The 25,247-nt window shown below is 35.6% G+C and overlaps 1 protein-coding gene across 3 annotated transcripts in view; it reads right to left on the bottom strand.

Annotated features, from left to right (window-relative positions):
• LOC128227277 (nuclear pore complex protein Nup98-Nup96-like) overlaps positions 1–17,781 on the bottom strand; it is a 38,221-nt gene extending 20,440 nt beyond the window's left edge. Inside the window, exons 1-20 of one of the 3 annotated variants that reach the window (XM_052937656.1) lie at positions 17,679–17,781; positions 13,975–14,097; positions 13,354–13,503; positions 12,480–12,611; positions 12,021–12,113; positions 11,265–11,425; positions 9,834–9,975; positions 9,272–9,486; positions 8,593–8,712; positions 8,198–8,375; positions 7,494–7,652; positions 6,917–6,971; positions 5,031–5,283; positions 4,498–4,691; positions 3,903–4,025; positions 3,510–3,675; positions 2,697–2,901; positions 2,119–2,258; positions 1,678–1,791; positions 841–954 (exon numbers count right to left, since the gene is read on the bottom strand). In XM_052937656.1, coding sequence (XP_052793616.1) covers positions 841–954; positions 1,678–1,791; positions 2,119–2,258; positions 2,697–2,901; positions 3,510–3,675; positions 3,903–4,025; positions 4,498–4,691; positions 5,031–5,283; positions 6,917–6,971; positions 7,494–7,652; positions 8,198–8,375; positions 8,593–8,712; positions 9,272–9,486; positions 9,834–9,975; positions 11,265–11,425; positions 12,021–12,113; positions 12,480–12,611; positions 13,354–13,503; positions 13,975–14,029 — 2,769 coding nt within the window. In that variant the 5' untranslated portion in view covers positions 14,030–14,097; positions 17,679–17,781. Of the gene's footprint in view, positions 1–840; positions 955–1,677; positions 1,792–2,118; positions 2,259–2,696; positions 2,902–3,509; positions 3,676–3,902; positions 4,026–4,497; positions 4,692–5,030; positions 5,284–6,916; positions 6,972–7,493; positions 7,653–8,197; positions 8,376–8,592; positions 8,713–9,271; positions 9,487–9,833; positions 9,976–11,264; positions 11,426–12,020; positions 12,114–12,479; positions 12,612–13,353; positions 13,504–13,974; positions 14,098–17,492; positions 17,642–17,678 lie in introns of those variants that run through there. The other 2 variants (XM_052937657.1, XM_052937655.1) reach the window with 2 other exon arrangements.
• Between the last annotated feature and the right edge of the window lie 7,466 nt (positions 17,782–25,247).

Below are 25,247 nucleotides of genomic sequence, written 5' to 3'. Positions count from 1 at the left end.
AAGAATACACATTGTACGGTTGTGGTCGAAATTAGAATTTTGGGCCCAAGCCTGAATCCTTCTATAACTACCCGGTAATCAAACGAGCCCAGTTATGTTAAATTGAAATTTTAAATAAGCCCTTAGAACATTTTCAACCATGTCTGGCTTGCTAGCTTGTTCTAATTTTGACCACTGAAATTATCATTAACAAATTTCTTAAATACACTACAAAGGTACATAGTTTATAACAAGACACTGTCTCCCTTGTAGAATTGTTGTCAGCATATTCACACATTGACTCCAATCCATTTGGGATATTAATAGCAGATTCCGAACTTGTTCAGAGCCTAATCCACACTTTCAGCACTAATATAAACACATTTTATAACACACTAATGAGTAGAAGTTGAACAACTGTTCCACTATCATTCTTGAATACATGTTGTCTTCATTTTGACAAATATTAATATCTAATTAATATACAATAAACAGTTGATATTGAAGATGTTCATTGTACTAACCCTACAACTCCTTTTTCTCTGTGAAAGCTTTACTTTTGTAAGTACTTTGTTTTTAATTCATTCATTTTTATTTTATTCACCTTCAAAGTTAGAACTTTATTATCCCAATAACATCAACATATAGGGAATTAAACATTCCCAACAATTTCACGCGATAATCTCCCCTAGGCATGAAAAATTCCTTTTCCATTAACTTAGTTACCTCCCCTAGTCCCTTTAACTTGAAACTTAGCCACCATTTTTTTTCCACTAGTCAGCAAGAGAGGTTAGTTACCTCCCCTAACCCCTCAGCCACCATTTTCTCCCAGCTGGTCAGCATGTGTGGCTATTTACTGACCTGAACGTTCACCTGCTGGGACTGGGCCGTACGGAGGCGCTTCTTTTCCTGCTCGGAGATTTCCCCTTCATCATCAGAATCATCTACCAGACCATACTTGGAGAAATGCTTCACCTGAAGGGTTGAAATTTGTTCAATATTCATGTGTTAAACAATCATAGATTTAAATTTTACTTCACTTTGTCCCGTTTCAGAACAAACTGCTTGATGTCCACGGGCAATTTTAAAAACAAGAGCATCATTGATGGATGCAAAAATCCATATGTTTTCCTCAACTGGTCAATGGCCACAACTTGACACTTATTTTAGCTAAAGTAATAGTCCTTACCATGTGGTTTAACGGTTTAAGAGCTGTAGCCAATGTAAAAAAAAATTGCACATCTGACATCAATTTAGACGATACCTTCTGTTTATATTCACATTTTTGTTTAGAAAATAGAAAAGTTAATGTTTCATGAATACTTATAGGTACATGACATGAATTAAAATCTTTAAGAATGGGTTGAGTGAGCGAAGCGAACCAGCCCTTTTTAATAATTTTGATTTCAATTCAGGTCATCTTACTGACTTGGAATACAACCTCATTGGCTGACACATTGTTAATGCAAAATCTGACACAGGGATTGTGTATCGTATGAGTGGCAGTGGGCGGACCTTTAAACACCCACAAAAGTTTAAATTCTTAATGATTAAGCCTAGTACTTAATGATTGTCTCTCAGCATTTTCATTGGCTGTAAATGTAGCTTGTATTCTAAAAATGGTTATTCCATACTTTTCTTTTATCAAGCACTATACATGTACTTGTGAAAAACCAAGCTAAGGGTAACATGACTCACCTCAAACACCCATGAGCCCGTCTCAGGTCGGTAGTCCTTGAAGCGTGCCCCGACCTTCAGGGAGTTGGCCTCTATCTTATCCTGCCACTTCATAGCTTGGAGCTTCTCTGGGCTCTAGAATATTCAGTAAGGAAAATATTTATAGGAAATGTTATGAAAGAAATAACTCAGTATCATATTTCTTAAATCTGAAGGCTAACCCAATTAAAAATACAACCTATCCCAGGAAGGCACTTTCAAGCTGGACTATCCCCATTCAGTTTATTAAACTAATTGGAAACAAAAAATGATTCTCTACCCATAGGTTTTCATTATTTCGCTTTCCTTAGCCCTGATAAAAATTATGCTAAACAGTAAACCTTAAACAGCAAAGGTCTCTAACACAAACAGTAAGTTCAGAACTATCTTTATTTTATAACAGCACAGTTTGGTATTACTCACTTTAATTGGTGTGCCGAGGGATTTGTCACGTGGCCAAACACAGTCAAGGGTGATCTCAGCCTTCTTGTTCAGCCCCTCCCCCTCTGGAGGCTTGTTGTCATCATCTGGGTACACTATCACCTCCTTACGCCGGAAAAACACTGAAATGCAACACACAGTTCTGTTCCCTAAAAATGGTTTGGTTAGGGTTACATCCCTTTTAAAAACAGGTAGTGAATGTAGGCATTTTTTAAATTAAAAATGTAAGAGTTATGGTCATCATTGTTGGAGAATGGTGTTAAAGTAATCTTCAGTATAAAGCTTTAAATGTTTTAAACTACATATTAAAAAACGCTCTTATTTTTTTAATTTATTTTTAACAACTGACTATAAAAATGGTAGGGTCAGAGCCTATTTCATAGGTAGGGTCGAGTAACATGAACCAAATGTAGATTTTTTAGGCCTAGGGCCAATCTTTATAGACTCTTGTTAAAGTTCACAACATGATTGACTATGTTTCTTAACTTGTAAAGGTGAAATATAACATGATATAATCATACAAAGTTAAATAAATTGATCTTTAATATAATAAGACATACCTATTTCATCAAAGTTCATGTCGGTGATGTTGGTGATTCCTGGGAAGAATATAGATCCATACCCCTCACGGCCGATTGTCAAGTCCTCCACATAACAGTTGCCATCCTCATCAACAAGCTCCGCCAGGGCTTCAAAGCTGGGGATGGTGTAGTAGCCAGGGCGCATCAGAACTATGCCTGCTGGGTGGTGTGGAGGGGGAGTCATCTGAAACAGAAGTTGAGTTAGAACAATGTACTAATAATGTTGAAGGAGCTGAATTTAATAGTTGACTATAACCATGAATCGATTAGTCAGTCAGAACTGGTGCAGCAACAGGTAAATCTAATAAAGCAGTCCAATTTCTATCTGTTCAAGTTGAATAGATGTTCTTCTGAGTGTTCAGCCGTTTTTATCTGATGTCATCCTCTGACAAGAACGATAAGCCTACAGCAGAGGTCAAAAGGTATAATATTATAATTATGCTTCTCAGCATTGTATAAAGATCTCAAAATTAAATGAATGCAATTGTGTTATTTGTTTTCGTGTTTGTATATAATCTTTATGCTCCATAACTTCAGCTCAACCTTGTTCCTATTACGCAAAACAATTCCATGCATGCCAAAGAGCCAACAGTAGTTGAAATTAATGCAAGCTTGCAAGCCCTGCACAGGTAAAATGTCTTCCGGAATTGCTCAAATTCTGAATTTTTATTGAGCAGGGCTTGTTCAAAAATTATTGCTAGGCATCCAAGTACTTAATAACTTCCCTGCCCAATTCTGAAGCTCAAGAATGTGTATGTAAGATGCATGATCGCAAGTTTGTGTAATACTCACAGGTCTTTCATTGACGATGTCATCTTCATTGTTGGACTCGTCTCTGGAGATGATGCTAATGTTGACCGACTCATTGGGCGATTGCTGCTGGATGACTGGAGGCTCAATAGTAGGCCCAGACTTGTTACGGGCGTTCAAGAGGGCAATGGTGTCATCCATGTCTGACCTACAGCAAATGCTTAATGTCTTAATCACTAATTAGAAACATAAATGCTTACAAATAATAGAAATGTATGTATATGTATTTAAAGTAAAATCTTATAGAAAATGATAATTATCAATAGTTTTCTCACATAAAAAAGCATTATTAACCTATTTAAACAATATGCAATTTAAGCATCTTCTCTTAATCCAGAGAAAGTCCAGAAAATCTTGATCTGGCTGTGCCCGTACCTGTTGGGTGTGTCTGGAAGCTGGTCGGAGATGCCCTTACTACGAATAATGTTCTCAGTCTCCGGGAGGGCTCCCATGTTTCTACTGTCTGGTCTCTCCTCTTGGTATGCTATTGGTGACGACCTGATTTAAAACAATATAGTATTCACCATCACATGTACAAAACACATGATTTTTCACTAGCGCTCACCTGAGTTAACTGATTATATTCACAAGAACATGTACAATTTATATTTTTCATTTGCGACGACCCAAGTTAACACATTAATATTCAGTTTTGCAAAGCCCCGTGTAGAATTTGCTTACTAACTTAAATGTTTTTTACACAGATGATAATCAAAGTAATCCTGTAAATTTAGTTTAATTATGATGGTTTCAGGCCCAAAGCAGGACTTAGGTGACTAAATGTGGAAATTGTTTTCAAAGCCATTTTTGTCCATTTCAGGGCGCTTTTTGAAATGCAAATGCCCGGTATTAAACAAACTTAACAAATGAAAGATGGGTCTATGATTAAAAGATCTTAATCATGATTTCCAGATAAATCCTGAAATTTATCATGGAAGTCCCATCAAAATTCTTATTTTACACTATTTACCTTCCTCGGAACTGTTCCTCATCTCTGAGTGCTGATATATTGGCGGGTTCTCCACTAACAGACGAGGCTCGACTCGGAGTGGTCGAGTCCTGACCACCTTTCTTCAGTGTCAGTTTTTTAACACTCTTCCTTGGCTGGAACGTGTCGTTACCAAAACTGAAGTCATCCTCATCCAGTCCCTCGAATATGTGTGACTAGAAAAAATATTGTTTTTAATAAAACAAATCATTATATCATTGTTGTATTGTTTAATTGAATATAAAGAATAAAATCATATTCATTTTTGAATTAACCACTTATAGGAGAGTTAAAATTAAAAATGTTAGATAAAATACAGACTTTATTCCCCTCTACAAAATGGTCATTCATTGTGTTTGACCAAGCTAAATGACCAATTGTTATCAGTAAAAAAATCTCCTACCGTAGTTTTTTAAAAATATAAAAATGTTTAGTTTTTCCATAAAACCAACATGAAACCTGGACAGTCATGTCTCAAAATTAATGTACAACACCACTATATTCAAAACACCAACCTTGCTACTGTTCATGTTTCCTGACAGGGCCTTCGGCTTTATCTTTGCCATGGGCCTGGGTGTGACCTTGTGCCTGTTGGCAAGGATGGCTTTCTGGGCCGCAGGGTTCGTGGGCTTCAGGATGTCCTCTCGTTTTATTGACGTCTCTGGCATGTTGGAGAACAGTTTGGAATCTCCGTACGGGGAGTTGGCCAGGGCCATAAGGGTCTGTTGAATCTGGATCGATGGGTTCACCGCTGCCTGGCTAGCTTGTCTGCAAAAAAATTAAGTAATTCAATGTGAGGAATATTTAGTTTTCGGATAAAAAATATTTTAAACATGTATCAAAATGTAGGAAGTAGTTTCAAAGAATATAAAGCTGATAAATCACTTTTTAATTATCATCTACAATGATGTGATTGACCTGGCAGCTGAAGGGCTAAAAGCATTTTGGGTATGGATTTTGGTGGCGCTCAGTGTCACAAATGGGGTCAAATGGGATGATGCACCCTGACGTAAAAGCAAGACTGGCTTTTTAGAAGCTCTTTAGAGGGCTCTCCTGACTTACATCAAATGTGAAGCAAACTAACAACAAAGTAATGTTAACAAAAATTAAGTTAACAAATTTAAGTGATTTTTCTTTATCCCTGGAGCCATAAAAAGATTTGATGATTTTTAAAGATTGGTTTTATGTAGCTATAGTGTTTATTTTTATCATGTGTATCTGCCTACGGTTTCTTTCTATATATTATTTGTATATAACATTATATGTATATTTGTTTGTTAAGCACTTTTGAACGAATGTGTTTTATGATAAAAGTGCTATATAAATGGGGTATAATAATAAGATCCGCAGACTCTCCAGACAAATTACAGCCCCGGTATCTCTGTGGTCAAAATAAGCACAAGTCCACAGTTATAGCACTTAAAAGGTCTTCTGGGCTTGCTCAAATTCTGATTTTATATAGCAGGGCTTGTTAAAAAATGTTCATGTCAAGCTTTCGTGTAAAACAATATCAAGCTTGTTTCATCAAGACCTGATTTTTATGACTGATATCAAGGGAAGAACCAAAGACCTAATCCTAAAATTTAACTGCAAGTATGAGGCATTCAGACCCCAAACTGTGAAACAATTGAGACACCTGTTGATTCCTTTTTTAAAGCCATGTATAACCATTTCAACATACTTCTTACAAGTTTGAATGCAAGGCCTAAAAAAAAAGTTTGGTTAGGGTTACATCCTTTTCAAAAATAGGAAGGGTAGGTAGGCTTTTTAATAAAAAAAAAATATTAGGCTTTACAAAATAAGAATGTTATTTTCATCATTGGAGAATGGTGTGAAAGTAATCTTCTGTATAAAGAATTCAAGGTTTTAAACTATATATTGAAAAGCACTTAAAAAAAAAAAAAAAAAATATTTTTTCATTTTTTCAAACTGACTATAAAAAACAGTAGGGTTGGCGCCTATTTCGTAGGTATGGTCAGGTAACCCGAACCAAATGTTTTTTTAGGCCCAATTGACCGGAATTTCAATCTGTAAGTTCTCAATCCAGATTAATCCTGGGGTCTTAATTAGGAACAGTCTTAGTTCAGACTCAAGTGACAAAACTGCAGACCTTCATTTCATTGTAACTTTCATTCTAGTTGAGTAATGATACTGATGATGGAATTTTGAATTATATTATTTTTTGAAACAGATATTCATTTCTGGTATAAGAAAAATGGACTGGACAGAAGATGATTCTTTGAAATATGATATAAATGCTTTTCATAGTGATTAGTCTGAATCTAGACTCCAACTTGAAACTGTTCGTAATCAAAGCCCAAAATTTCAGGTTTAATCCTGAATGAAATCATCCAAATCATAAACAATGTAGATTTATAGTGAATCAAGCATTTAGACTCACCCTCCCAGAGTCTGCTGCTGGCCAAGACCAGTAGTTGCACCAAATCCTGCGAACCCTAAAACAGAAATTTCATACAAATATATAAGCTATCTCTTTAACAAATTTGAATCTTTATTTAAACTAAAGCTAATTCATTTTATTATCCAAAATTCATGATCACAGTCTTCGAAATTATGCAATTTTCCAATTCATTTAAAAAGAAAATGGGATTGATCCTTGTCAAGTTTTAGATATCACATTTATGGCGCACAATACGGATTGATTTATTTTTAAATGCATTTTCATGTTTAATTCATATGACATTATTGATCAAAACAAAAAGCCTATGACTTGTGTACGGATAAAAAAATACTAGCCTTTATAAATGTTGTTTCCCCTCAATTAATAGCTACGTGGCCACATATCAGTAATATATTTTTTCTGTACACAAATCAAACCCTTTTTTTGTTCTGATCATCAAAGTCAAATGAGTTAACCATGATAATGCATTAAAATAACAAATATATATTCTTGCCTATATATAACCTTATAAATAACTATTTATTTTTATTGAACAAATTGTGATTTCTGATAATACCTGTGGTTCCTCCGATTCCAAAGCCTGAAGGCTTATTCAGGGTGCTGCCCCCGAAAAGACTTGTTCCTGTGTTTAGGTTACCTCCCAGACTGAAGGCTGGGGCCGCGGTCGACGTAGTTAGGCCTCCAAATGCCGGCTTTGATGCACCAAATGGCTGAGCTGTAATAGAAAAGCAGTTATGAGACATGCTATTCATATGCCCATCGTATGGTGTACCATATATTTGAGATATGGCTCAAGGTTAAAAATTGTTCAAGTAGCGGACAATAAAACCAAGGCTCTGACAATACCTCAATATTTTTTTTCTTAAAAACAAACAAGCTAATGATCACATCCTTTATACAAAGTCAAGAGTTTGACTTGAAATTATCTTTTATTTAAAAAAAAATTGATATAAAATTTTCTTTAAGTGCCAGTTTGACCTTGAGACTTTCAAATAATCAATACAGTCAAACCTGTATTAAGTGGCCGCCATTTGGAAAAGGTCAAGTGGCTGCTTACAACAGGTGGCCACTTAATCAAGGTAGAAAATTTCCGCCACTCAAGCTTTGTCAGAGAACGATTATATATATTAACAACCACCTCACACCATCATCAGTAACATTAGTATCATCATCATTAAAGATATAATGAACCTTGTAGTCCCACATAATGAACTAGCGAACAATGCTCCCAAACATACTTTCCCAAGATCTCATACATACTTGCACCAAATGCAGAGGCTTGTGTAGGGGCTGTGTTAAATCCAAAGCCTGCTGATTGGGCAGAGAAGGGCTTCGCAAACAGGTTTGCTCCGGTGTTGGATCCACCAAAACCAAACCCTGATGACACAGTAGTGGCCGCCGTACCAAATGCTGGCTTGTTTCCTCCAAAAAGACCTCCCTGAAAAACATTATAAAATAAATGTATTTGAGGACTACATTCAAACATTACCATTACTGCCCTTGTTTGTAAACCATGAATCAAATAATGTTTAGTATAAACTTTCCTTGTATATTAATGAAGGTAGAAAAATATTTATAGGGCAATTTTTTTAAATCCTGATATCATTATACTGTACAAAATGTAAGGTAAACTGTAAAGAACAACTGGGTCATACCGTGGCAGGAGCTGCTGTTCCGAACCCCCCAAATCCTGTACTTGCAGCTGGCTGGCCAAATGTGCTGGTGCTTGTTCCAAACAGACCGGTAGACTGGGTGGTAGCAGTTCCAAACAGAGGCTGAAGAACAAGTCAAATGACTGGTTTAAAGAGGCACAATAAAGGTTGATGCAAAAAAAATTGTTAATGTTTATGCATTGTTATGTTTAACTCACTTAACTGGTTTCATACAATAGGCTCAAGTCTATTTGGAAATGCCAGCAGTCAATCCATATCAGTATTAGGTACTACGGTCGAACCCCATTGGCTTGCTCGCAGGGACCGGCAAAAATACCTCAAGCCTCAGAAAATGCTCACATTCAGTAGAAAAAAATCTGGCCTTTACATCTTGTCTGAACTAACAATGAAATCTAGCCAAACAAGTTCGAGACAACGGGGTTCAACTGTACACTTTTTTTAAATTAAATTTGGTAACTAACAGCAACAAGTGTATTTGACATTCACTTTAGACGAGGTTTTATTAGTATATATTATTTCTATTTTGTAACATATGTATATAATTGCACTTGTGTAAGGTACAGTGTCCTTTACACAAGAGACTTATGAAAGTCGACTTTAAATCAGAACTTTCCTGTTTCAAATGCCTTTTTCTAATATTCTCAAAAAAAAGACACCTTACCTTATTCTGTTGTGTGTTGCCAAACAGGCCTCCAGTACCCGTGCTGGTGTTAGTACCAAAACCAAAGCCACTTGGCTGGGTCGTGGTGGCGGCGGTAGGTGTACCGAACAGACCGCCCGGCTTACTCTGTCCAAACAGGCCTCCAGTGCTGGGTTGGGTTGCAGTCTGGCCAAACAAACCTCCGGTGCTACCCGCAGTGCTTGTGCCGAAACCAGCTAAAAAAAAATATATTTATAAAAAAAATACATGAAGAAAAGGATATTATGCCACAGTTTAATATTAGTTCTTGAATCTCGTAAGACGTCCTTAAAACTGTGTCCCCTAGCCCTGTGCGAGCTGATGTGAAAGTGAAAGCGGGCCAATATTATTTTACAGTTTGAAATAGTGAAAAATCTTTTTTATTTCACTAATAAATATCTATAAACCACCTAAAAACATATAATCAAATGTTCTATCGCTTTCAATGCCGCACAACAAGAAAATTTATCCCTTTCATTGCAGCTATGTATCATACAAAAATGCCACCACAGCTCATAATTTATTTTAAAAACATCCAACTCACAAGTAAATGCCGCAGGTTTGGCGGTCTGTGTAAAGAAGCCCGCGGTCTGCCCAGTGGTCGTGGCGGGGGCAGCAAACCCGAATCCTGAGGTCCCTGCCTGCTTCCCCTTCCTCCCGCTGATGTAGTCTTCCACACGCAACTCCTGGAAGCAATCACAGAAACAATTTATACCGGTACATGTACATTGGGTAATAATTAGGGATGCAAACGAATATTCAAATATTCGATCAAACGTTTGCTATTCGAATGTCAAAATCGGTATTCGAATATTCGATGTTTTGTTGTTGAATAAATATAAGAATAAATATTTTGCCTACAACTCTGATGTTGTGTTTAAAATTTGTTTGTCTTGTTTTTACAACGATTGTCCCATAATTCAAGAGGTGTTAATGTGATGACAATTCACTATACATGCGTCATATGTCAGTTAGGGACATATCGTAGGGTATTATAAAACGTCCCTGTAATTTTACAATAACTGGCTGTAAGACAAGTGACAAAAAAATCCATTTATTTTCTGTAAATTTAAATGCCTCTATCAATTAAGGAATAAACTAGTTCCCGAGTTGGTTTGGTTTTTCCATAGTTTTTTTAGTAGAGGACAATCCCAGAACGAAGCTACTCGTCCTACGGAAAGACCCTCTATTGGCGTATAACGCCATTTGACAAGAAATCCATCACGTTGTTTACATATGAAGGCAGAGGAATATCAATTAAAAGTTTTTGTTTTTTCTTTGTTCATAGTGTATTACTTTTAGTCTTACTGAAATGAGGAATATCAGAGGCTCATTTGTTAAAAATTCAGGGTTCGCCGCGCGTAGTGGTTACGACAAAGCAGAACTAAAATGCCCCGGCTATTACTTTAATTATAATAGTTTACTACAACTTTAAAAAGATGTAGTTTGGTAATCGAATATTCGTTTGAAAGAATTACCGAATATTCGAATATCAATTTTGCCATTCGTTTGCATCCCTAGTAATAATTGTAATAACTAGGCCCAATTTCTTGATATATCTTAAAATAAACATCAATCCTACTGAGTAATTTTGAAATCATTCTGAATTATAAAACAAACTGTGTACATGGAAACTTGATGGCATAACTGAAAATATGCAAATTTGATGTGTCGCCAGTCTGTACACCCATCAGCTTTTTAATGAAGATCACCATGACCTTGAACTACAATGTGGGTCATTTACTGACAATGAACAAAGTGCATTCCAATATTGAAGACTCTACAATAAATTTTTCAAATGTAATGGATATGATACAAAGTGTGACTCGGTCACCACCACCAGATTTACATGTAGTATAACTTATATGTCTTCTATGGTTCACAAGCAACACAAAAATGCAGCAACCATAAGCTTGCAAAGTGCTTCACTAACTTTGGTATAATAAAAGACCTGCCCCAATTATCCAAGACCTACCTCAAGACTTTTAGTCTCGTACTCTTTCATGGCGGTTATACACTGGTGTTTCGTGTTGATGGTCTGTGTTTGTCCATTCTTGACCATGGTATCCTGGCCAGTAAGGGGGTTGAACTTGATTGACGTCCCATTTTGCTGCTGTTGCTGCTGGCCAAATCCTCCTGAAACAATGGAAAATATTGTTTGTAATCAGCGCAATGGCATTGTATTTTACTTTTTTGTGAAGGGGCCAGGGCTCTATTTCAATCAGATTATTGAGATAATTAAGTCAAAATCCTTTAGCTTCACTCTGCCCTGTTTTGATATCACCCTTTTACCTGTATTGAGACCAACATGGGCACTCTTGTCTTCATAAATCAAAATGCTTAGGACTGTGAAGTATTATTTTGTTTCAATTATTTTTGTTTCAATTATAACTGAAAATGTTGTAATAAATTCATACTTTACAGATTTAGCAGTTAAAACCTAATAGTACTTCAATTAAACACTTTCCCTAACATTCCCTCTCAAATTCATAATATCTAAGCTCTTTATAGCCTTACACAAAAAAAACCATTGTCTCCCTTAGCAACACCAGCTCACTTCACTCTTCTGCAGCACCCTGTCCTTTTAAAAACCTGGCTAAAACTCTAAACCGTTTTCCAGGCCTGCTTGAATGTTATTTGAAACAAACATACCTGGGTTTGAAGCCAAAGAGTAATTGTAAAAGAAATTTGGGCTTGCTGGGCCTGCAAGAGTTTAATACAATGACCATACCTGCACTGGCTCCGAAAAGCCCTCCGCTAGTGTTGGCAGCTGCACCAAACAGCCCTGCCGTATTTGCCGTTGATGTGGTAGTGCCAAACCCACCTATAACAGTATAAGCCGTAGATATAGAGGAGTATAAATAAACCATCAACAGGATGGTTGCAGTATGTACATTTAGTTTTTTGTTTTGATAAAACAATGAAGTTTCTTTTTCACGTATAGTCCAATAAGACCATTTCACCCAAACTTGTCTAAATTTGAAATTAAACTGAAACTCTTTCAAAAGCTCTTGACAGGTAAAATTTTCAAGAATATCTGTGAAGGAAACTATAAATTTCACATATACAACAAGGATTTTCCTATTTTAACTTCAAAAATTTCTTTGAAGTTTGACATTCAGAACTTTATTATCTATTCCTAACAATAACTACATGTATAGAAGATCAAACCAGCGCCACAAGATTGTACCTGAGCTGCCGAAGCCAAACGTGCTTGATGTATTAGCTGCTGGTGTTGGTGTACCAAACAGACTCGCTGTAGCCGCTGGTTTCTGGGCAAATAAGCCGCCAGCAGGAGCACTGGCTGGGGTTGAACCAAAACCTGCCAATTTTTATTTAAAAGTTAACTTCATATTCCAATTAAAGTAATTACTCATCTGTGTGTATCTTTATATCATAAAACATATAAATTTATTATTTTACTGCAAACATTATACAGCGATTTTATTAGGAATTATTTTCAGTGTCTGTGCCTTGCAAAATTGGGGGGAAAAATCAGGCAAAAACAGCTAATATAATGGCAAATATACATGTTTTCACCTTTTTATGCAATTAATATGCTGTAAAAGAGTTAGTCTTATCAAGATTTTTAAGAAATTCATTGCTTTTTTATTCATCTATGTAATCTGTATTTATCAAATTGAGAAAAAAGTTTTATTTTGGGGGAAATGGATATTTTTTGGCAAGGAGAAACATTTTTGGCAAGGAGAAACAGTCTTAAGAAGGCAGTAAAATGCACCAAGAAGAATCACGCACATATATATATATATATATCCTATTTAATTATCCTGCAAATCTGCATTTCCCCACTAAATCTTAACAATTGAAAAGTACAGGACTTTCTTTCTGCATTGATGCTTTTATCCCGACACAAGAATGAATATTATAGAAATTACACACTGTTGAGCAATAGCTATTCACAAACGAAAATATAGTGAAATTTACACACTGAATTTTCTGAGATTGGCCCTAATGTAAGTACATGTACATCATTTACAAGAATTATCTTCACAGTCTGTATATTTGTGTGTGTTGATTCTAACCATGCAAAAGCAGCTACATACTAAATCCTGAAGAGGGCTGGGAGCCAAAAGCCGGTGTGTTTCCACCAAATAGTCCAGTGCTTGGTTGTTGTGTGTTTGTCTGGCCAAACAGCCCACCTGATGCCGTTTGCGTGGTAGTGCCAAAACCAGTTCCAAATCCTGGTGTTGATGCTGTAATAAATCGATTGTTTTCATTTTGTTATAGATTGATTGTGAACATAGCTGAGAGTTTATATGTAACACTCAAGATCCTGGACCGAAACAACAACAACAACAACAACAACGTGTCCTTTTTAACAGGCCAAGAGAATGTTCAGCTGTTTGGAATCAAAGCCACAAGCTTATTTGAGAGAGGTGGAAAACAATAGTGATACCACACTCATCCTTAAAAATTTGTTTTATTTTCTTGAGATTTAACTTCCTTTCAATATATATTATAAAAAATTCTTACAAGTTACAACACCAAACAAAGTGATATTAAGAATTGATATTGAAGCAGATTTTAAAAGACTTTACCAAAATTAATGTTTATTAAAAAATCTTTTACTTAATTAATAAATCAAATATAAAACTAATTTTAATGACTATAAAATTGCTCTTCCACCCAAGAAATTATATTTGCAAAATGTCATTATGATCTACCTGTACTTCCCCCAGCAGCGAAGGGAGAAGCAAATCCAGTTGGTTTGTTAAACATCTCTTTACCAGGGATGTGTTTCCTCTTAGTCACAAGTTATCATAAAAAGACAAGTGACATAACGATATCTGAAAAACAAAATAAGCAAAATAAAATTAATGCTCTTGCTCTTTGACTCTTGCTTGCCAAGAACTTGCTTTAAGGGGGGATGGCAATGACAGTAATCATGTGCAGTTACTTTTTTGTTTACTTTTCTTGATAGACCTTTTTGCTCCTTTAACAATAGCCTCATATACATGCTTTTTTACAAAGTTAAATTATGGGGATATTAACTCGGGGTGGCTGATTTGGCCATTTCTCTTTGATGGAAATGGTTAAGCTTTGGCGAAGAAGATAAAAAAATACAGGAATGGCTAAAGAGAAAAAATGAGAAATATATATGCCCTGATTCACAAAATGAAATAAAACAGATTATGGCAGTGTCTGATCTCAGGGACATTTCACAAAACATAAAAAACTCAATTATGGCAGTAGAAACCACAGACATGTCTTATTTATAGTTTCAGTAAATGCTTAAATGGTTTGAATTCTTAATTTTTTCACTTTAATATAAATAAACCACTGGGATCCCCTAGGATGACGTGTCAGGCAATTTTCTATAGTACCCACAGGTCCGACGATCGGACCCATTCCCAAAACAAAACATATGATATTTTACCAATCTTCAGATAAAAATCCCCATCAAGTGTAAAAAAAATGTTTTTATTAAAGTCTTTTTACCAGTACTGGTTCATTTAACATCCTTATAAATTATGTGATGTTAAGTTTTGGGGATAATTGAATTCAGAAATTGTTGATTTTCACACATTCACTAAACTTTAAAGAGATCAGTATGAAATATTATCAGTCATGATTTAATAGATATTTAAACCCCAAGGATTGATATTTCAGTCGTTTATGGTCTTTTGAAAGGGAAAAGAAACTAATATTTAATTACTTCCTCATTCCCAAGAGACTGAAAAGCTTGTTCTTATAACTGGAAAATTTCCCAATTTGGGCATATTTCGCGACACAAATAATCCCAAAAAGTCTAGGGACTTTTTCTAAAAATGGGCAGAAATAGCCCTGGATTTTGGCAGTTGAAACCACAGACACGTCTTCAGTGAATGCTAAAAAACCCCAATACATTCTTAATGTTTTCACTTTTAAATCAATTAACCACAGGGGGTATGTCCCCCCAGGATGAGAGATGTTAACATAGACTTTGGACAGACCACTGTTAAAATGTTGACAAGGGCCTGCAATATGCCAGTACACTTTAACAAGGGCCATTTCACTTTATTGAATGAAACCAAGATGTAGGATACACTTGACAAAGTTACATAAAGGCGGACAATACACTATTGTAAAAAGTAATCTGTACTTGTTAGGTCAAAAAAACTAAATGTAGGCTTGTTATTTTTTTTATTAGGCTTTATGTAAGAACATTATTGCCATCATAGGAGAATGGTGTTAAAGTTATCTTCTGAATAAAGCTTTAAAGGATTTAAACTACATGTTAAAACGAACACTTTATTTAACAGCTAAAAAAGTGTTACCTTTTTTATTTCTTGACAGTACTACTATCAGTGCTTTTTCACCAAAATTTGTGAAGAGGCCTAGCCTTTTCATTTTGGGAAATTTAAACGTGTGAAATTCTGCAAATTGGGAAATTTAAATGTGTAAATGTCTCAAAAATGGGAAATTCCACATATGAGGATTGAAGACACCTTTTAAACACTGGTCAAGGAATCCATATGAAACTTGGAACTCATGTTACAAAAAAACAGGCTTATATCTTACATGTGAATCTAATTCTAGCTGAAAAAGAATGATTTGCTCAAACAGGATAAATTTTTATTGTAAATTCTTGAAGTAAGATCTTCCTTTTTGGGAAAAATATCTGGGAATTGTGCAAAAAATATCTGAAAATCGGGAAAATATATATGTATACCATTTTTCCCCAATTGTGAAGCAGCCTAATTTCGGCCCCTAGCAAAGAAGGTGAAAAAGCCCCGACTATATACCGTGAACAAGCTCTGAGAAATGTTTCAATAAGGGAATTAAGTCAATAAGACGTAACATCATTCATCTTAGATCTGTATAAATGACACAAATTGAAACACATTGATTTTTTTTGCCTCAACTTAGTCTGCAGGGCTTTTTCTGCCCATTTTCGGAAAAAGACCCTAAACATTTTGGGAAATTATGTGTCGTGAAAATGCAGAAATTGGGAATTTTTACAGTTAAAATAAAAAGCTGTCTAGTCTCCTGCTAATAACGAAATGATTAAATATTAGTTATTTTCCCTTTCAAAGACCTAAAAAATATCAAACCTTGGGGTGTAAATACAGGGCTTTTTCTGCCCATTTTGGGTAAAAGACTCTAGACATTTTGGGAAATTTTGCATCGTGAAAATGCCAAAATTGGGAATTTTTACAGTTAAAAGAAAAAGCTGTCTTGTCTCCTGCGAATTAGGAAATGATTTAATATTAGTTTATTTTCTCTTTAAAAGACACAAAAATATCAATTCTTGGGGTGTAAATATCGATTGCGATAAATCATGACAGATAATATTTCATACTGATCTCTGAATGTGATGAAAATCAATGATTTCTGAGTTCAATTATCAAAGAAACTTTACATCACATTATTTATTAGGGTGTTGAAAATGAACCAGTACAGGTAAAAAGAATTTCTAAAAAAAATATATTTTTTTTTATTTTTTTTTAAATTTTAAATTTGGATTTTTTTCTAAAAATATATAGGGAAAAATATCTTATATTTTGCTTTGGGAATGGGTCTGATAGTCGGACCCGTGGGTACTATAGAAAAAGCCCTGAGTCTTAACGTTTAAAACTGGTTAAAAACATGTAGCAAAATAATGAAAATATAACACTTAATATAATTTCAATTTACGACTAAAATCAACTTAAATCTTTACTGAAACAGCCCCAAGAACTAATCCAAAAGGAACAAGTGTTATAGAACACAGCTCTAGGAAATGGACCATGGTGAAAACAACACATAAAGTTGACAGCACATAAAGGTCACAGATTAGTTCTTCTAAAATAATGTCCAGTTTTTATATTTAAATGTTAAGTCTAGGCTGCACATCATTAAAAAAAGCCTAAACTGCCGTTTTCGTCAAAGAAAATATTCGATGAAGTACATCGAGACCATAGGCGACGACGACGCCAAAATTAGACAAACAACAACAACAAGAATGGCAAAGTCGTTCCAAAATGCAGTGTGGACTACGAGTATACAAAGTTCTTTGAAATGACACCTTCATGTATTAGATAATAAAAGCTCTGTGAGCTAATGGTTGTTGTGTCATGCCTTGCCAACTAAAACACTGTTAAAATAAATCTTATCTTCATTCAAATATTGTTCGGACAATGTATAATTCGGACACCAGAAATTGTCTGTGATTTTGATATTTTATTTTTAAATCCTAATATAAAACAACTACAAAACAAACCTTTAAGTAAATCAATTGCTTTTTCAACAAACTTTAGCTTTCAGAAGCATTTGACAAGAGATATCCACGTGAATTTGTGACAATCAATTTCATAAATTTGAATTTCAACTATTATTATGATGGTCACATTCAATAACCTATTTATTTTCGCTCATTTAAAATATACTTAATGCAACGTCTGCATACCTGACAATTCGTTTCACTTTGATTAGTGTTTGTTTTGAACTACAAAATTTCTTGGTATTTTATACAAAATGGCTACCGTATGTACGCGGGTTTCCTCCATGCGGTATCCCGTGATTCTATATTTAGCTTTGAGAGCTTTGTTGCTAAAAATAGTATCATAAGTCGGATTTCCCATCATTTATATTTGTCGTGCAAATTGCGTCGATAAAAGATTTTTACAAATATTTCGATATGTAGTTAAAGAGTCTTATTGTACAGAATGATGAAAAAACGTGAATGAGTTGTATTATTAACTGGGACCAATAACAAATCCTACTGCCAATTATTAATTATTGCATGATAGTCCGGTTAGCGAACTCGCTTCAAACAAAGGCGTCCCCAAATACAATTTCTTGCCTGGGCGCATGTGAATTTGGTTTGTGGGCGATTAAGCCGGGCAAATGGGTTTCCTCAAGGTACTCCTGATTGCCCCAAAACACAAACAAGAGTGATGAATATAATGTTACTCTGTTGTTATCACTTGTTTCGCAATCGTTATAAAAATAAGTTTGATCTAACTTCAAGTTTGATGAATCATATCTGTTTATGAGAACAGATAACTATATTGACGCTATATTTAAACTTACTGGGATTTACGTGGTGGACAACCTTAGCACATTTCGAATTGGAAAACTGCGCAAAAACTACGAAAGATTCATGTGTCGTAATTAAGTAAGTAATTAAGTAAGCTTCAATGCGTTCACAACGATGTCAATTTTATGTATTTTTTTTCTTTCTCTTGCAATTGTATCATCTTGTGTAATAACTTGCAAGTATTAAAGTGACCATGAAATATGTGACAACGTAACATGTTAACATTGTGTTAAAGGCTATGCGAGATTGTTTTTCTCGGTATCCGCCGACTATAAAAAACCGTTGCCCCAACGTTGTGACATCTTTTTGATAGACGTAGATTCGAAATAAGAAAAGTATAAATCAGTCAGAGTATATTCTTTCGATTTCAAATCTGAATCGAATATTATACGGACGCGAAATTTTATTTTAAATCCCTGTTTCAGTTTAGAGGGAAGAAAAGTATTTTTTTAATCTAGCGTTTTAGATATCATGCAATTTATTATTTGTCGAGGGCCGCGGTTTTGCCCGAGCTGGTGTAGAATAAGTCACCCCCCCCCCCCCCCCTCCACACACACACCTCCCAGTGACCAGCTTTAAACCAGACAAATTACTAATAACTTGCGCAACGTTAATTGATCAAAGGTAATACTTTATCCACTAGCTGTGTGTGTGCTTATAATGGTACTATTGCATTTGGCAGTCGAGTTTTGTTCGTTTTACCGGCCACTCATCCACTTGTATACCTATTGTAACAACGTTGTATGAAGGTTGCGTATTGGTTGCCACAACGTTAAAAATATTCACAACCACAACGCTCTGACAACATTGGCGGTAACGTTGCCACAGCATTGAGACAACCATGTATTGTAATGATGTAACAACGTTGTACAAAGGTTGTGTATTGGTTGCCCAAGTAACGCCACAGCGTTAAGAAACTTACACATTCATAACGTTGTGAATTTTACAGTTCTGTCACAACTGTTACTTTTACTTTAAAAAAATATTTGTATTACACATGTGTAATATAACAATATCCATCGGCATATTTGTAAACAAATTAACTGGAACCATTTATTGCATATTGTTAATATTCCAGAAAGTCATACTCTTAAATGTGTAAGGTTTTGGTAAGAGTCGAACTTAATTACGACGAAATGCCGTTCCTCAGAGGCTTTCGAGTATTACATAATCTGATTTAAAAGTTTGGTTTAGTGTATTTCTGACGCCAGTGGCCTGGAAACGTGTCGCAAAAAATAATTCGAATACAACTCGATTATCTTGAATTTAAAGTTTTAAACTTTTAGTTCGATGAATTGGCGGAGTGGACGAAGCGAACGAGCCCTTCTTTATCATTAAGATTTTAATTCAGGTCATCCAACTGGCTTAGAATACAACTAATTGGCTGACACATTGTCAACGCAAAATCTGACAACAGGATTGTGTATCGGATGAGTGGCAGTGGGCGGACCTTTAAACACCCGCTTAAGTTAAATAAAATAATGATTAAGCTTATAAACTTAATGATTGCCTATCTGCAACTTCATTGACTGTAAATGTAGGTTGTATTCTAAATAAAACAGCAGACTTTGCCCCCACTCCAAGCTTGTCCTATTTCTGTAGAACGTTAAATTATACACTATAATGACGTTTTAGCCAGGTTTTCAAAAGGAGTGTTGTAGAAGAGGGACAGCGTGCTAAAGGAGAAAAGGAACCATCGTATCGGGTATCGAATAATTTGAGCATTATGAACCTGACAGGAAGTGTTAGAAATTATGTTACATTGAATTCATAGGTTTCAACCGTCAAATTTGTCGAGATAATATCTATTATACATATATTATAAGTTCGGATCAAAACACTGGACATATTTGACAGTTATACGCATTTCATTATATGAAGGCAGAAGTGTTTCCGTACTGATCTTCATGAGGGCAGAACGGTGCTACCGGAAAACGGACAGGCTGCAACAGCCTTCCATAACTCTTTAGGAAAACCCCTACTAATAATGATACAATCGCGTTTAATTTTCAATTGTTTATTACTTTAATAAAGGCAAAATGCCAGGCTTAAACTGAAATGCACGATAACAGAAAATGATAAAAGAAGTTGTTTATGAAACGATATCAGCCGTCCTTGTAAGTATGAGGCAACTGTGATAACAGTCTGAGTTATTCCGGCATTCACAGAAAACAATCCAAACAGATGAACATTATTTCATATATTTTCAAGTTCACAGAAGTAATATTTTAGGCTTTATATGACAATCATGTTTCAGTTTTTAGATCCGGGGGTATACAGGGGATAGCCGGGGAAATGGGCCGTATTTTTACCTTCCGGGTGGCCCGCAGTGCCGGGTGAATGCGGTGGCTTTGTCTACGCGCCAAATATAGCGGGAAATAGGCCTTACTTAGGGTCCATGGGGTGCGGGGGAATTTGGCGGGGGGTTTACCAGCAGTTCGTCCCCGCAGGGCGAGGATCTTGCCCGGGCTTGGCTGGACCGAAAGTCAAGTCCCCGCTATTCCCCGGACCTGGGGGGGGCGTGGTTACAATTGACTGGTGCATAACTTATCCACTTCCATGGTCATGCAACATATTCATAGCATTCGGCATATTTCCGGCATAGTTATACTTGGCACCAATACTTGAACTTGTCGACTACATCAGCCGTTTATAATACAAACATGAGAGTCTCTAGCTTGCTTCTTTTTCCAAACGCGCAAACTCTAGGCCAATATAAATTAATTGCCTGTTTTCAACCAAAAGTCTTTTGAAATTGGGGCGGAATTGGGATGGGGGTGGAGGGTAATATTTTATTTTTAATATTCTAAGATGACTGTTTTACCGTTGAATATGTGTTCATATCCTTTTTTATTTCATAAGAAACCATACACATGTGTTTCTAGACGGACCACAGACACGACCGTAACATTTCTCCTTTTTTACATGTGCATGTTATACATCGACACCGTAGGTATGAATAAACGCGTGACCTTTTTTCCTTAATACGTCACCATTCAAAAGATTGTTATTATTAACATAAACTCGTGTTTTATAAAAAAAAAGATCCACGAAAAATGCGAGTAATCATTAAACATATCACCGTCAATTGTTGGTCAGTATAAATGTACACATTATAATGGCATTTATTTATTTCAGCATTGCAAGAAGAAATCATAAAGAAGGGAACAGAGATAGATAGCCTTCGAACTCAGTTAAACAAAGTCACAAGTTTGTATCACGGAGACTTATTAAAATGTATGATGCAGATCTCAACAGCTGCCCCTGGCTTACTTTTAATAGTTGCCTGTGGCCCAGCTGGGTAAAATCAGTCTTGATCCTAAAAATGAAAAAAACAACAACATTGTATGGGCTGCTTATCACGTCGTGGGACACAATACAACTATTAATCATGATTTGTCGATAATATTTCAACATTCGATAAAATCTAACAATCCACTAGAGTTATATTATTGAAAATTCAAGTCTCTGTGGTTTGCATTTGTTTTCAAACATGTTTTAAGAAGATTTTCTTAATATACCAACAAAAAAAAGTTTATTATAATTATTATTATTATTACAAGTTGTTTTTATTATTATTATTATCTTTATTATTATTATTAGTAGAAGTAGTACAAGGTATTATTATTATTATTATTATTATTATTATTATTATTATTATTATTATTATTATTTGCATATACTCGTATTTTTAAAAAACAAAAGTGAACTAATAATAATTATTTTTGACTTTTAAAAATCTCGATGCAAAACTACAAATCACAATTCCATTGTAACTTTCTTTCTATAGTTGAGTCTGGTTGATGAAGCTTGCATATTTGTATTACTATTCAAAATTGTACTATTATTTACATTTATGTCTGTCAAACGAATGGAATCAATATGTGTGATTTAAAGTGCTTCTACGTAAGTACATTGCATTGTTCGTAAGCATAAGCCCAAATATATATATGTATTACGACTTCTCAGAAATATCGATTCGAAAAAGCGATCGTGTGTTACGTGCCCAAATAAACGTAATAAATAATTTTCCTAGACACTTTAAAATATATAGTTGTTTTGTACGGAATGCCGTTAGGGCCATCGCCTATGAATGTGTTGATCTGAAACGCGATACTGGATAGTACGTTGATGAAAACGCGAAATCACGAAACTACGATGGTGAAAACGCGACAGTACGATAACGAAAACGCGATAATATGACAGTACGATGATGATAATGCGATAAACTATCGTGTTTTCACCATTGTACTTTCGCGTGTTCACCATTGTGATATCGTAATTTCGCGTTTTCATCATCGTACTATCGTACTGTCGCGTTTTCATCATCTTACTATCGCGTTTTCATCATCGTACTGTCGTGTTTTCATCGTGTTTTCGTCATCGTACTATCGAGTTTTCATCATCGTACTATCGCGTTTTCACCATCGTACTATCGCGTTTTCATCACCGTACTGTCGTGTTTTCACCATCGTACTATCGCGTTTTTATCATCGTACTGTCGTGTTTTCATCATCGTACTATCGCGTTTTCACCTTCGTACTATCGCGTTTTCATCATCGTACTGTAGTGTTTTCATCAACGTACTATCGCGTTTTCATCATCGTACTGTCGTGTTTTCATCAGCGAACTGTCGCTTTCCGGTGCGCATGCGCATAGAAAAAAATGTCGGTTTTATGGGTGCTTGTATTAAGTCATTGTATCATGTCTTCAACTGAAGCTTTTATCACGCGTTTTGAATTGATCTGAAATACTGTTCATTAAAAGTTTAAACAACGATTGACAAAATAAAGATTAAATTTCGAATTGTCTTTATACAATAAAACCAACCAGTCAAAACAGTATCTTCAAACATTTTTCCAAATGCAATGCCTTTGAGATCATCATCATCATCATCATCATCATCATCATCATCATCATCATCATCATGTTAATGCACGATCATAATAACTTAATGATAATTACAAAGGCGTTTAAGAAACGTTTCGTTAACTCTCCAGTCGTTTAGAAAAAAACAACAAAAAAACACGATAGCGCAGCGTTCAACCGAATAACACATCCTGAAGTCAAATGACGCCACGTCATATAAACCTGATAAGAGCACCTGTCTTTTTTATGAATGATAATTTTACTGCCACTGCCACTGCCACTGCCACTAGCACTACCACTACTATCACGACTGCCACTACCACTGCCACTACCACTACCACTACTATCACGACTACCATTCACCACCACCACCACCACCACCACCACCACCACCACTACTACTACTACTACTACTACTACTACTAGTCGCGGTCTCTTTTCTGATTGACTATGTGTTTTCTTATGCTGCTATTGTATCTGTAATATATTAGTCGTATACGTTGTATTCTTTAAAAAAGTGTCTAAACTAATTATCATACACGGGTGGATTATTGTAGACGCTTTGGTTCAAAGAACACGGCATAATAATGAGTGCTTGCTAGTGACTAATTTAACAAAAATTGAATGCTGAATTAGAAGTTTCTGTGGTGGTAGTGGTGGTGGTGCTGCTGCTGCTGCTGCCGCTGCTGCTGACGATGATGATGTGACCCCAGAGGTATTGTATTTGGAAAACTGTTTTGACTGGTTAGTTTTATTGTATAAAGACAATTCATAATATAATCCTTATTGCGTCAATCGTTGTTAAAACTTTTAATGAAAAGTATTTCTAATCAATTCAAAATGAGTGATAAAAGCTTCAGTTAAAGACAGGATTAAATGCCTTAATACAAGCACCCCTAAAACGATGAAAACACGATGATGAAAACGCGATAGTACGATGATGAAAACACGATAGTACGATGATGAAAACACGATAGTACGATGATGAAAACACGACAGTACGATGATGAAAACGCAAAAGGACGATGATAAAAACACGACAGTACGATGATGAAAACGCGATAGTACGATGATGAAAACGCGATAGTACGATGATGAAAACACGATAGTACGATGATGAAAACACGACAGTACGATGATGAAAACGCAAAAGGACGATGGTAAAAACACGACAGTACGATGATGAAAACGCGATAGTACGATGGTGAAAACGCGATAGTACGATGATGAAAACACGACAGTACGATGATGAAAACACAAAAGGACGATGATGAAAACACGAAAGTACGATGATGAAAACGCGATAGTACGATGGTGAAACCGCGATAGTACGATGATGAAAACGCGACAGTACGATGATGAAAACGCGTTAGTGCGATGGTGAAAACGCGACAGTACGCTGATTAAAACGCGAAACCACGATATTACAATGGTGAAAACGCGAAAGTACAATGGTGAAAACACGATAGTTTATCGCATTATCATCATCGTACTGTCGTATTATCGCGTTTTTGTTATCGTACTGTCGCGTTTTCATCATCGTACTGTCGCGTTTTCACCATCGTAGTTTCGTGATTTCGCGTTTTCATCATCGCACTATCGGGTATCGCGTTTCAGATCAACACTTTCATAGGCGATGGCCCTAACGGCATTCCGAAGTATTCTTTGAACTGTACTGTACATGTTTATCTTTAATGACCTCAAATAGACCCAGTTTTTTTTATTACTTACAAATTAGAACTACAATATTGTAGCATTCCGATATCATATACACCTTTCCACTTGCAATCTAGTAATACCACCGAGTGGATATTATCCTCATATGTTTACAATGGAGTACCAACTACTGAGTACTTTTTATACATGTATTTGACCTTTAGGAAGAATCCCGTCTATGCCTTACACTGGCTGATAACCTGCCTCAGTGGGCATTATTTCGGATTATGTAAGCTCGCTGTATAGATTCTTTTGCCTATTTACAGCTGAATGATGACCATTTTGAGAAGTTCTCTTCAATAAACTACCAAGTACTGGTTATAAATATATGTGGGTTCTCTCGCCCTTGCT

This window comes from Mya arenaria, chromosome 3 (genome assembly GCF_026914265.1).
Source record: "Mya arenaria isolate MELC-2E11 chromosome 3, ASM2691426v1".
NCBI classification, from domain to species: Eukaryota; Metazoa; Mollusca; class Bivalvia; order Myida; family Myidae; genus Mya; species Mya arenaria.
The sequence above is the reverse complement of the archived record's forward strand: the minus strand, read 5'-3'. Positions and strand labels throughout refer to the sequence as shown.